The 14,217-nt window shown below is 36.9% G+C and overlaps 2 protein-coding genes across 3 annotated transcripts; one reads left to right on the plus strand and one right to left on the minus strand.

Moving 5' to 3' along the window:
• Positions 1 to 4,608: 4,608 nt before the first annotated feature.
• On the plus strand, positions 4,609 to 8,790 carry LOC144562992 (U-box domain-containing protein 52-like). The gene is made up of 9 exons (XM_078312364.1): positions 4,609 to 4,844; positions 5,108 to 5,214; positions 5,459 to 5,580; positions 5,686 to 5,871; positions 6,332 to 6,662; positions 6,881 to 6,988; positions 7,155 to 7,583; positions 7,891 to 8,302; positions 8,414 to 8,790. The coding sequence occupies exons 1-9, from the start codon at positions 4,634 to 4,636 to the stop codon at positions 8,788 to 8,790; spliced, it is 2,283 nt and encodes a 760-aa protein (XP_078168490.1). The 5' UTR covers positions 4,609 to 4,633.
• A 1,029-nt stretch (positions 8,791 to 9,819) lies between these two features.
• LOC144562572 (Cyclophilin-like peptidyl-prolyl cis-trans isomerase family protein) lies at positions 9,820 to 12,872 on the minus strand. 2 transcript variants are annotated; one of them, XM_078311765.1, is made up of 11 exons: positions 12,540 to 12,872; positions 12,236 to 12,414; positions 11,896 to 11,994; positions 11,662 to 11,762; positions 11,410 to 11,551; positions 11,089 to 11,314; positions 10,945 to 10,990; positions 10,650 to 10,854; positions 10,403 to 10,570; positions 10,144 to 10,304; positions 9,820 to 10,069 (listed from the first exon to the last, which is right to left on the minus strand). In XM_078311765.1, the coding sequence occupies exons 1-10, from the start codon at positions 12,757 to 12,759 to the stop codon at positions 10,164 to 10,166; spliced, it is 1,527 nt and encodes a 508-aa protein (XP_078167891.1). In that variant the 5' UTR covers positions 12,760 to 12,872; the 3' UTR covers positions 9,820 to 10,069; positions 10,144 to 10,163. The 2 variants fall into 2 exon arrangements, with proteins under 2 accessions (XP_078167891.1, XP_078167890.1); XM_078311764.1 differs by having other exon boundaries at positions 9,820 to 10,304.
• Positions 12,873 to 14,217: the final 1,345 nt, after the last annotated feature.

Raw genomic sequence — 14,217 nt, forward strand, 5'->3', positions numbered from 1 at the left:
TATAGTCAAAGTAAATCTTGCTAAAAATAGCTTGAACTTCTTTTACACCCTGTTTGGATGGAGAGTAGAGGAAGGGGAGATGAAGAATAGAAGAGAATGAAATATTAACATATTTAATCTTTTGGTGTTTGGATGATTAATGAGAGAAAATAAATTTAACTTTCCTTTCCGTTTTATTTTTTATTTGATTAATTAAAATTTAGAAGGTTAATGAGAAATTTTGTGACTGTTGTAGGATTGTGAAAACAAAAATTGTATAAGAATTATATAGGTAAGATATAGAGTTGAGCATTTGTGTTATTTTTTCTAAAAATATTTGCAACAAAATTTATTTTCATATGTTACATCTCAAATTGGAAAGAAAACCGATTATATTGATTATAATGATACAAGGTTAAATCTTTCACCTCCCATACCCTTCACCTCTGACATAATTTTGTCAACCAAACACGATTCAACAGAAAATTTTTTTTTTCTTTCCATTCCCTCCCTTCCTCTACTCTCCATCCAAACAAGGTGTTAGTTGACAAAAATAGAGACAGGTTGGACTCTGGTTTAATGTTCTAGATTTTTCTGTCTTTACATTCAGGCTCTTAAAATGGGAAGAATCGTTTAATCAAACATAAAATTTTCTCATTGTTTTTGTTTGAACAATATTTTTTTTTTCATTGTTTATTTTTTTTAAATTAACTTTTCTCTTTCTTTGAGCATGACTGGAAAAGTAAGTTTTGTTCATTTGTATTTAAAAAAAAGTTGTATGTAGGATACTTCATACTTGTGGTCCTGTGGAAGTCTTAAGTACTAAAATACTAAGCCTATGCTCTTGGACCGTACACCGTACCTAGAAATATATATATATAGGAATATGCTAGCATGCTATGCATAGCATAGAGCCCCTCCATGCAACGTTTTGGATTTCGACTTTTGAAAATCCTAACGGTCGATCCGAACCGTTCATCTTGTTCTCTATATTAATATGTGTTTGGGGACTAAATTTTACATTTTTTGGAATTTTTTACTATTTCTTTAGATTTATTGAAAATCGCTGTTTTCAGCAAATCTGGACCATAAAAAAATAGCGATTTTCAATAAATCTAAAGAAATAGTAAAAAAATTCCAAAAAATATAAAATTTGGTCCCCAAACACATATTAATATGGAGAACAAGATGAACGGTTTAGATCGACCGTTAGGATTTTGAAAAGTCGAAATCCAAGGCATTGCATGGATGGGGCTCTATGTTATGCATAGCATGCTAGCATATTCCTATATATATAGAGAGAGAGTCTGGCTAAATTGCTGCTGGCAGCAGTTCTACCCAAGTGCTGCCGGGGCTATATTTAGCCGTGTGATGTCCAAACAACAAATCCAAACCGTTAGATGTTTAATCTATATTATAATCTACTTGGAGACCAAATTTTACATTTTTTGGAATTTTTTTACTATTTATTAAGCTGATTTGAAAACTGCTGATTTCAGTAAATTTCTGCAGCATTGAAATCAGCGGTTTTCAAACCAGCTTAATAAATAGTAAAAAAATTCCAAAAAATGTAAAATTTGGTCTCCAAGTAGATTATAATATAGATTAAACATCTAACGGTTTGGATTTATTGTTTGGACATCACACGGCTAAATATAGCCCCGGCAGCACTTGGGCAGAACTGCTGCCAGCAGCAATTTAGCCGGACTCTATATATATATATATAGGGTCCGGCTAATTTGCTGCCGACAGCATTTTAGCCGGAGGTGCTGCCACTGTTTTTTCTATTTTTTTATGTTCAAATGACAAATCTAAACCGTTAGATGTTTAATCTATATTATAATCTACTTGGAGACCAAATTTTACATTTTTTGGAATTATTTTACTATTTATTAAGCTGGTTTGAAAACTGCTGATTTCAGTAAATTTCTGCATCACCGCCGGCAGATTTGTCGGTTTGAACATCAAAAAATAGAAAAAACAGTGGCAGCACCGCCGGCAAAAATGCTGCCGGCAGCAAATTAGCCACAGCCTATATATATATATATATAGAGAGAGAGAGAGAGAGAGATGGGCTACGGTGAGTTGCGAAGTAAAGTAACTATTTTACTTCATGCTTATATTTTGCGATTTTAAAGTTCAAAATGTCGATCCGAACCGTTCATCTTGTTCTCCATATTGAAATGTACTTGGAGACCAAATTTTATATTTTTTGGAATTTTTTTACTATTTATCAAGCAATTTTGAAAGTCGCTGATCTGATGGTTCAGAAAATTTTACTGTTTTTTACTGTTCACAGCAAAACAGCAATTTTCAAAAATGCTTAATAAATAGTAAAAAAATTTCAAAAAATGTAAAATTTGGTCTCCAAGCACATTTCAATATGGATTAAACATCTAACAGTTTGGATCGGTCATTTGGACTTTCAAAATAAAAATACATCGTGAAGTAGAAACACGTTTTACTTCGCAACTCACCGTAGCCCATCTATATATATATATATATATATAGAGGAGGGTTCAAATGCACCCAAATTTTTGTGCACCCAAATGCACCCTATCCTTTTTCTCCATTTTCAAAGTCCGAATAGTCAATCCGAACCGTTAGATGCGATATACATATTAAGATGTGCTTGGAGACCAAAGTTTACATTTTTTGGAATTTTTTTACAATTTATTAAGCCACTTTGAAAATTTCTGATCCAATGGTCCAGAAAATGTAAAATCAGCGATTTTCAAAGTGGCTTAATAAATAGTAAAAAAATTCCAAAAAATGTAAAATTTGGTCTCCAAGCACATCTTAATATATAGATCGCATCTAACGGTTCGGATTGACAATGCATTTGAACCCTCCTCATATATATATATATATATATATATATATATATATAGAGAGAGAGAGAGAGTTAGGCTGGGGTGCTATGGATAGCATAGACGCCTCTATGCTACGGCTCAATATTTGAGTTTTCAAAATCCAAACGGTCGATCCGAGCCGTTCATCTTATTCTCCATATTAATATCTGCTTGGAGACCAAATTTTACATTTTTCTGAATTTTTTTACTATTTATTAAGTATTTTACAAAATTGTTGATCCAACGGTGGCTGCACAAAACAGTAAAACCGTTGGATTAGCGATTTTCAAAGTGGCTTAATAAATAGTAAAAAAATTCAGAAAAATGTAAAATTTGGTCTCCAAGCAGATATTAATATGGAGAATAAGATGAACGGCTCGGATCGACCGTTTGGATTTTGAAAACTCAAATATTGAGCCGTAGCATAGAGGCCTCTATGCTATCCATAGCACCCCAGCCTAACTCTATATATATATATATATATATATATGAGGAGGGATCAAGTTACAACACTTGAAAGTTACAACATCATTTTTTTTCATTTTCAAAGTCCAAATCGTCGATCCAAACCGTTAGATATTCAATCTATATTAAAATGTGCTTACAGACCAAATTTTACATTTTTTGAAATTTTTTTGCTATTTATTAAGATGGGTACAAAATTGCTGTTTTTTAATGGTGCAGAATTTTAATAAAAACAGCGATTTTGTACCCATCTTAATAAATAGCAAAAAAATTTCAAAAAATGTAAAATTTGGTCTGCAAGCACATTTTAATATAGATTGAATATCTAACGGTTTGGATCGACGATTTGGACTTTGAAAATGAAAAAAAATGATGTTGTAACTTTGTTGTAACTTGATCCCTCCTCTATATATATATCTTTTTTGAGATAAATGTAAATTTTGTTTACTATGTATGTCAACAGTTAATGCTGTCAAAAAGAGATGGATAATGCTGTTAGAGCATTAGCTCTTGACGAAGTCAAAGTTACTCTTGAATATTGTTACAAATAAGACAGTTATAAAAAACTATGGTAGCTTATTTTTCTTTATAAAAAAATTAACCTCTCATCTCGTATGTTGGTTTGTCTGTTCTCCAACTTTACGGAACTTTATTGGATGGCTTCAAACATGTTTGGACCGTTCATTTCAGGTTAGAGAGTCCAGATTGAATCCGTGCATTGTCCAATTCTAGTTACTTGTACATGGCCAGGTCTGATATACTATAGTTCAATCTGAAATGAGCTATTCAGAATTAATTATCTCAAACCATCCAGTGATTTTCATAAACTGAATTTCCGTAAATCGGAGAGTAACCGACCCCTTAGGTTTTGCTATCTTATATTAGAAAATAATAATACCCTTCTACCCAACTCTGTTCTGCTAAATTCCTAATTTTACACCAAATAATTTGACAATACATGATATCTAATGGTTATCTGACAACGTGGAAGCCTCTGATTGGATTGGAGAGTTGAGAAGGAAGGCATAGGAGTTCGCCAAAAATAGCATGTGAAACGACAATAGTAGAAATAATGTGTGAAAAAATGTGGTTTTTGTTTTCCGAGGCCGGTTCCGATGTGTTCAGTTTAGTTGGTTGTTTGACCATTTGAAATTTAAACAAATTTTTGAATTAGCAATAGAGCTAACAAAATTAGTTTAGTTTCATTATGTAAATTTTCTCCTTTTCTAGCTAACTGGTTTGCTGCTAAAAAAATTGAAAAAAAAAAAAAGGAAGGTGAAGAGAAAAGGGAAGGGATGCAGATACCAGGGATTCATCATGCACATCACCTTCCTAGTATGAGCCCCGCAAGGTTATCGGGGTCCGCAATGTGGCACTCACCGACGGAGCTTGCTATTGCCGACCCTGTGATGGTGACAACGGCAGTTGCAGTAGAAAAAGACAGGAACAGTAATTTTGCAGTGAAGTGGGCGATCGAGAACCTCCTCTCTGCCAATCTCAATCACAACCTTATGCTTGTCCACGTCATCAGCCGTGCTCATCTCAACCGTAGGTACCTCTCCCTTTCCTCAGTGTTCATTTTGATCCTTACTTTTTGGTCTCTTTTTTCAAATTTCAAAGGTCTGGAGATTCTAAATCCATAATCAAATATCCTTATTCAGTAAGAAAAGGAACTTGATTTGCTCATGAATGTGCTCTATCTTATATTTATATTTCATGTTTGCTCTTAGTACAAAGTAAAATATAGGTACAGAGAAAGCACTATAATAATTTAGTTTTGCATATAATCGATGTGATTCATAAATATGCAGATGGGTTTTCGACTACAAATGTAAGCGAAGGCTTGACAAGAGAGATGTTAGACATGGAAATTTCGCAGTTATTTCTTCCTTTCAGGGGCATGTGTGCGCGAAAAAGAGTAAGTGACAATGTTGCTTCAATTGGGAAATTTTCTCTTTAATTTCATGTGCAATTTTCAAATGCTTGTGTTCTAGCAACAAGCTAACCTATCTAGTTGATATTTGATTCTGGGACTAGTATAATTAACAGCATTACAATACACAATTAATTTTTTTTTTTAATTATATACACCAAATTTGTTGTGCCTAAGAGACTATTAATCAACTTAAACAAGAGTGCCTTCCAATTTTGTGATGAAACAGGTACAAGTCACAGAAGTGGTTTTAGAGGACACTGATGTAGCAAAAGCCCTTGTTGAATTTGTTAATACAAGGACCATCCAAAACATGGTCCTTGGCGCCTCCCATCGGTTGCCCTTCTTGAAGTCTCTCCCTCCCTCTCTCTGTTTTTCTCTAGAAACTCAAATCATATTCTTTTTTTTTTTTTTTTTGCAAATGCTGACAATAAGCGGAATTTATTGTGCTACCAGGAAATTCCGAGCTGCTGATGTGCCGACAAGAGTTGTGCATCACGCACCTGATTTCTGCACAGTTTATGTTGTTGCAAAAACTAAAATCGTAATGAATCGTCAGGCCAAAAGCTGCTCGGTTCCCCCCAGTGGCTTTCCTCCTCGCCATCTGGCACAACAATATGTTGAGCATGAGGATCCTGTTAGGTCTCTCTCTCTCTCTCTCTCTCTCTCTCTCACGCTCTCTTTTTTTAAGAACTTGGCAGAGGCTGCCAAAGGTATCATCAAATAATAAAAAAAAAAGTGTTTTACAACTCTTGAAAGAAAAAAACAAGAAACCCGGCTATACCTCCATGCTCTTCTCATACATTTTACTCACACACAAGCTTCTGGGTGGAGAGAGACTACACAGTACCTTTCTTGATTATTTTGTAAATTTCTAGTTGGTATCAGTGTACCAGTCATCTCCAGACAACACTGGACTTCTCAATGCCTTCTAATATAAAATCATGCTTAAACTTCAGAGCCTGAACAAAGTATAAATTTAAGAAACATAAGGTCATAAACCAGCAAGTTCCGATCAGATACAACATTTGATTTTTTTTCTTCATGTGATATTGCAACTCTCTCAGACTACTCAAATTTTACCATTTTTTGTCAAATACAGAACACCCTTCAATCGAGGCGGGAATAGAGGCCCGCTGCCACCACACCTAGAAACTACATTAGCACCTGATAGGAACTCTTTAGAGAGAAACATTGATCCAACGAGGCTAGTGCGGGATCGGTCACTCCATGCTACACGTACCATGCCTCCACATGATGTGGTCGACCATAATTACCGCACGCAAAGGCGTCCATCTTGCCGTGACTCTGCTTCAGAGGATCTTGATTTCCTGGGAAGTACCCTTGGATTTCAATCCATTGATTTGAACGAGCAGTTAGAATTTACATCCTGCTTGTCAGACACCTCTCATGGAACAAACTCTCCAACTAGTGTAAGTCGATATTTATATGAAATATATCAATCTTTGGCAGTACACGAATCCGCACCTGATGAAAAAAAAAAGGATCAATCTCTACCAAAAGGTTTATGTGCTACAGAGTGAGAGACAGAGGAGACTAGAGTTCTTTCCTGCAAGAATGATAGACCTTTCAGTTTATGATTAATACTTTTATCCGTTATTTGTATACTTATCATTTGGTTTTTGTAAAGTCGCAAAGGGACTTGGAAACAGAAATGAGAAGGCTGAGGGTTGAGCTGAAGCAAACTATGGACATGTATAGCGCTGCTTGCAGAGAAGCAATGTCTGCCAAACAAAAGGTCAGAGTTCAAATCGGGATGTTGATATAATTACTTCCTATTGGAAATATGTCTAAGAGAAAAATCATCAACACTAAGAATTTAAACTAAACAAAATATCAAAGATTATGAGATATAAGCAAAAAAAAGAAAAAAAAATTAAGAAAGTCAGTGTTGGTACTCACAGGTACAAGAGCTAGCGCAATCAAAGTTGGAGGAGGCGAAGATAATCGAGGAGGCCAGGAATGCCGAAGAGGCAGCAAAAAAACTTGCTGAGATGGAAAAAATGAGGGCATTGGCAGCAATGGAATCAGCCGAGAAGGCGAGACGAATCGCCGAATTGGAAGCACAGAGACGGCACCATGCAGAGATGAAGGCGAGGCGCGAGGCCGAAGAGAAGATAAGAGCGCTGGATGCAATGGCCCACAATGATGTCCGATACAGGAAGTACAGTATCGATGAGATTGAGTTTGCCACCGATAATTTCTCAGAGAAGATGAAGATTGGTGAGGGCGGCTATGGGCCCGTTTATCAAGGTTCATTGGATCATACACCAGTTGCGATCAAGGTCCTGAGGCCAGACGCAGCACAAGGCAGGAAACAATTTCATCAAGAGGTATTAACTTGTAAAGATATACAGATTGTAATGAATAACGAAAGGTCCGTGTTATGCTTTTAATAATTTTTTTGTTTTTTGACAAAGAAAAACCCAACCCCCAAAATTCCATTGTTGAACATTATTCTGGTAACATAGTATTAAACAAATAAGTATAATCAAATAAGAAACAAACAATGCTTGTTTTATTTCATTTGCCGACATATCGCAAATATCAACTCAATTTGGAACTTCATGTATGATAACTCTGATAATAGGAGTAAAACTGGGTACACAAAAATTAAAAAAGGTTCTATCAAAAATCCAGGTTGAGGTGCTGAGTTGCATAAGGCACCCAAACATGGTGCTGCTACTCGGTGCATGCCCCGAGTACGGGTGCTTAGTTTATGAGTATATGGACAACGGGAGTCTAGATGATCGTTTATTCCGACGCGGAAACACCCCACCGATACCATGGAGCGTGCGGTTCAAGATTGCAGCTGAAATTGCCACCAGTCTGCTCTTCCTCCATCAGACAAAACCAGAGCCATTGGTTCATCGGGATTTGAAGCCGGCTAATGTTTTGCTTGATCATAACTACACGAGCAAGATATCTGACGTGGGTCTCTCAAGGCTTGTACCACCATCTGTGGCTGACAGCGTGACTCAGTATAGGATGACCTCGGCTGCTGGGACCTTTTGTTATATTGACCCAGAGTACCAACAAACCGGCATGTTAGGTAAACATATCTTTATTTCACTGGCCACTGATTCCGATACCAATATAAACTTAGTTTATACCAACTTTACCCCTTTTTTGTTTGGTTAACTAAACCCTAAACCATAATTAGGTACAAAGTCGGACATATACTCCTTAGGCGTGCTGCTGCTGCAATTAATAACTGCAAAACCACCAATGGGTCTGACACACCATGCGGAAAGAGCCCTTGAAAGAGGAACTTTTGTAGAGTTACTGGACCCCACAGTGCCAGACTGGCCCATCCAGGAGATTTTGGGTTTCGCCAGGTTGGCACTCAAATGTACTGAACTGAAGAGGAAGGACCGACCTGACCTTGCTACCGTCATCCTGCCAGAGTTAAACCGGCTTAGGAATCTTGGTATTGCACATGATGCTGGTGAAAGTGTCTGCAGTGAAAACAGCTCACTTGGGTTCAGTGGTACCGGTCCCTCTTCAGTTGATCAGGTAAATTCTGTAATACAAGTTTGATTGTACAAATTCTAGTAAATAAAAAAAAAAATGTATGTGGGCATGCCTAAACAAAACCCAAAGACAACACAAAGCCCAGAATGGTATATTATTAGCATGATAACAGTATATTCTGATATTTCTCTGCACACTTTAAAGTCTCCATCATACTACTAGAACCCCGTGTTAACCCTTGGGCTTGGGATAGGCAGAATCCATATCATCTATACCTGACCATTACATGACAAGTCCGAACGACCAATTGCATCCAGATTAGTTGTTGCACGGATCTCAAAACAGGCAAACAGCTTGGATGTATTAGGGGATCAAAGAATTAGGTAGCTGAGAGGAGGAAAAATCATGATTTTAACCCTGTAATAGCATTAGGATCATTTTTATATGACGTAAAGGTAGGACTCTTAGGTGATTGCTAATTTCCAAAGTATTTTTTTCCACTTTGATATCATTTTTGTGTTGACATGTTTTCTTCTGTTGTAATAATTCCAAAATAAGGGGAAGCCGGAAGGTGTTGGGACAGTCGAGAACTGACATTAAAGGAAGACAGAAGAGGCGCATTGTTTGAATTCCGCCTTAAAATTATGTAAATATTTTCAAGTCTCGTAGTAGTTTGCACCAAGGGATACGAGCAGATGTTTTGAGAAAACCATTTGAGTTTGACATATATTATGCTTTAAATATGTAATTATTCAAAACTGAAAACGCACAACAATTTGGTACACAATAAAATTTTGATAGTGTTGGAAACTTGGAATGTGCGAGTAGGAACACTATGATGGATATGTTTTATGTTTGATGGACAAATACTTGACAATTAATTACAATCCATGTGGGAAAATAAAATGTTCTAGTGTCAGGTTTATAGAATAGTGGATAATGTTCAATTGAGTAAACTGATAGTGACAGTAATTTTTTTTTTCTTGCTTGCCTTCCAAATTACATGGATTTCCTAATTTATTGTGGAGAGTCTGGAGACTCAATTGGTCTGTGCATTACATCACAAAACACAACTAGCCAAGAATACATAATGTCATCTTTTCTCCAACTATGAATATTCATATAAATCACTACAAAAAAAACAACATAGGTTAGTCATACAAAATGCCAAGACCAACTGAAACTCAGATCTTACATGTACAGTTCAAAATTTGCTCCATAATCCATTAATCATGCACACCAAGAGCACCGAGCTCATGAATAGAGGAAAGATAAAGCAACTGACAGCATCTGGAACCAACCCGTCACTGCCGACCCCTCTCCTCTTCGAACTTTAAACTTCCACCTGATTAACAAAAGATATGCACAAAAAGGAGCTCGAACACTACAGTTGCATCCTGCTGTTGCAAGCAAGGGTACTTACATGCAATTCATGGTAATCAAGTGAGAGATTGACCAGCCCACTCTCGGCCCCTCTTCTTCATCTTGGCTTGCATCTTGTTGAACTTCTCTTTTCCTTTTTCCAAGAGAGGATCAAACACCACATAGTCATTAGGGTCATCCTTCCTTGCCATTTCGTTCTACAACAACAACGTATAAGGAAAAAAGAAACAAATCAAATACCTCCTAGTATTCAACTGATATCTTAGCATATGTTGTAATCCATGTCACTATTTACCTTTCCAGAAGGGTCACGAACAAATTGCAATTTGGCGGATTTCCATCCTGAAAGATCTCCGTCATTTTCATTTTCATTTTCATCCATCGACTCTTTGTTATTACTTCCACTGGCATCAGCCAATTTATTGGACAAAGAGACCTTGAACCTCTCCAGTCTTGCTAGAGTCTTTTAAAAAAACAAAGACAACTTGATCAGAATTGAGTTATGAAAATTTTATAAGGAAACTATATAAATAGACACATACAGTGTCCTCACGGCCTTGGTGACGTCGCTTCCTCTGCTTTTGCAATTGTCTCTCCTGCTCAGCTTTATTTAATAATTGCAGGTCAGAATCAGCCTTGGAAAATCTTTCAACTCTTGCCTCTGACCCGATGCCCTTTTTCTTAAGTGACAGTTTCCCAGCCTTGTGTCCATCCTCGTCAGACTCTTCGGTGTTGTCAAAGTCTTTCCTGATAGCATTTGGTACAAACACATCAAAAGGGCCCAAACAAGTAAAATTGTTTTGAACAAATAGAAAATAAAAATAAAGTGCTTCATACTTTCTTGGAGGTGGTGACTTCTGACGAGCTTTACGATTTATTTTATCTGCAAATAGACTTGTACATATATTAAAAAAAAAAACAGAAATGCCTATAAAGAACAGACAGAACAAGATAACAGAAAGGGATAGCATAATTTCATGCCTATAGATGGCTTGTCTTTAACAGTTGCATCTCCTAGATCTTTGCGCTTCTTGAGAATTTGAGATCGCATCCTCATATCAAACATAAGGCCATCATCGTCGTCGTCCTCGTCATCATGTAAATCATCATCATGTCTTTCCGTATCTCTAAATTCATTCTTCTTTGAGCTTAGAGACTCTCTAACTGATAAAACTGCTTCCTTTTTCTTCTCAACTTGTTCATCAGTCTGTGTATTTAGAAGTTTAGATGCTTAGATATAACAAATAAGACTAAGAATATTTAATCAATACCATAACATAGAATAGGAAACATTAATTATACCAATTGTTCCTTCTGCGGGTCCTCTTTGAGAAACCGAGGGTCATTTAGCACATCATGTATGCTTTTAATTTTATCTTTTACAACCTCAGCCTCTTTCTCTTCCTCCTCTACTTCTTCACCAAAGGATAGCACATTTAGCTGCCTGTATAAAAATCAAGGCTTCTAAATTTCAAATTTATCCTTTTAAATGCAAATTTAAATTCACAAGTTGGTATTTTCAAATGAATAATAGGAGAGGTAGAAAGTACGTACTTAACTGCCTTTTTCTTCTCTTGCTTTACCTCGGTATCAACTTTGGTAGGTAGCTGAGGCTTTTCACGAGGTGCTATGTCATCAAATGGGTTCCACAAAACCTTGTAAAATATACAACAACGACAACAAGAACCAAGCCTTTAGTCCTAAAATATATTTAGAATAAATTATACATCTAAAAATCAATAGGTAAAAGGAGCATCATATGGTTTGATTCATATAAGAAGTAATTACCTCAACAGAAAGGATTTTAGGTGGCTGTAAAGGCCGGTCATCTTTATCTGAGTCGACTTCTCCCAATCTCAATAGATTATAAATTGAATCACCAGTCACCTACAGATTTTCCAAACAGGCCCAAAGAAAGCTTCAGTTATCATAGATTATGCGTTTAAGTCTCACATTGACTCAATCAAACTTTTAAACCATACCTAGATTACATTCGAGGTACCAAAAATTGGATGATTGCAAACAGGCCATGAAACGAAAAGGGCTAAATTCTCAAGCCTGGTAGAATACCTCACCAAAGCAGTACCAAAATCAGGTCTGGCACTCAAATCAAATGTAGAAATTATACCTTTCCAAAAATAGTACTTTTCTTATCAAGCCATTCGCATCGATCAAGTGTCATGAAAAATTGGCTCCCATTGGAATGGGGTGTACCAGCATTTGCACAAGCAACCAAGCCTCTATGGTTAAATCGAAGCCTGGAATGAAATTCATCAGCAAATGGTGATCCATATATGCTCTCACCACCTACAAATTGCACAAACCTAAAGTTATCAGAAATAAGCAAACCTTTGTACTTCTACTCCTCGATTTCTCCCAAATCAAAACAAATTTTCATAATAAGAGAAAGTATAGTGTAAATTTGACGATACCCGTTCCGGAGCCGGTGGGGTCGCCGCCTTGGACGAGAAATGACTTGATTACACGATGAAAAATGGTGCGGTCGTAGTAACCCTCCAAGCAAAGCTGCACGAAATTTCGTACAGCCTTAGGTGCCTCCTTGGGCCACAGCTCTATGTCGATTGGGCCCAGGGTCGTCTTCACCACCACCTTCCCCTTCGTCGGCGGCTCTAACACATAAATCGTCGACATCCCTCTCTCTCAGTCTCGAGTCTCGACTGTCGAGTCTAGCGAGTGGCGATCGAGTCCGGGATTTGGTTTTGTTCTTTGACCTGACTCCACCGCCTTTGACCCAATTTTTACGAGATGTTTGAAGAAAGAGACTGAATCGTCTGCCCGCCGGGGGGCAGGAATTTCCTGCCCCCAGAGTCTCTGCGGGTGGGATCTCATTTAAAAACAGTAACAATAATTAAACCCTTAAACAGTAACGGTCTCATTCCGGTCCCACTGCGCAGAGACTCTGGGGGCAGAAAATTCCTGCCCCCCGGGAGACAGAGGATTTGATTTCTTGAAGAAAATCAGTTTTACTCAAAAATTATGCATGTTCCTGCAAAAACCTTAAAATATGAATCAGAGCAGAGTTAGAGTACGATGTGCTCATCATCAAAAGAGGTTTACGAGCATAACTCTAAAAAACTTATTGATTTGTTTTTAAATGATGAATTTATATTATTGAAATCTATCAACTTTATAAGTGATGTATATACATGAAAAAAATTAAAAGTTTTAAACTTATTTAATAAAAAGAAAATTTTAAAAATTATTTTATAATTTGTTTTATGTATTTATTTTTCATCGATTTTTTTTTTTAATTGGTCTTTTAACTTTTTTCGAAGAAGGACGACAAATTAACCCATAAGTTATTTGCATCAACTTAGCGTTTTAACTAGGGCTGTGCTCCAGAAGCCTGTCGCACAGAGGAAGGGACGGGAGAGGAACGCGCTCGTGTTACTCCGTCTACACCCCAAATCGGGGGGTACGAATTTCGCAGCTTTGTACGCTTGATTTTCCCCTGCCACAGTGCCGTCTCCCCTCCTCTCCTCTCGGATCTCCTCGTTTCTGGAGCGAGTAAACGAGGCGGGCAGCAGCGGTCTAAGCGCGTCTCCCCTCCCTTCCCTTTAATGAGCGTTACCCTCCGCGTTCTGAAGCACAGCCTAAAAGAAAAAGGAAAAGGCTAAGTTGGTCTTCTTGAGGAACCAGGTTGTCTGAGGAAAATTTAACGGCCCGCTAAAGTATTTTTCAAAAGTCCAGTAGTTGAATCGGTGTAATTGAAATTTCACAAACCAGCTTCACTTTAAGGTGATGTTTGGTTATAGACTAAACGAGTAAAACAAGGGTTTTAAGTTTTAGTTATTCTATCAAATGTGATTTAGTTAATCTGGATTAAGATGAAATAAAGCTGATAGAGTAATTTAAATTGATCTAAAGTAATTCATGATAGTTTAGTTTTATTTGAATGTGAGACCTAACTTTTTATTTTTTATTATTTTCAATTATTTTTTAAGAAATATAAATAAGTAATGAGTGAGTCTATGGTACTATGCATATCACGGGTTGTTACCGTGCTACGGCTCTATATTCGAGTTTTCAAATCCTAATAGTCGATCTGAACCGTTCATCTTGTTCTCCATATTAATATGTGTTTGGAGA

This window comes from Carex rostrata, chromosome 12 (assembly GCF_964058835.1).
Source record: "Carex rostrata chromosome 12, lpCarRost1.2, whole genome shotgun sequence".
In the NCBI taxonomy this organism is placed as follows: Eukaryota; Viridiplantae; Streptophyta; class Magnoliopsida; order Poales; family Cyperaceae; genus Carex; species Carex rostrata.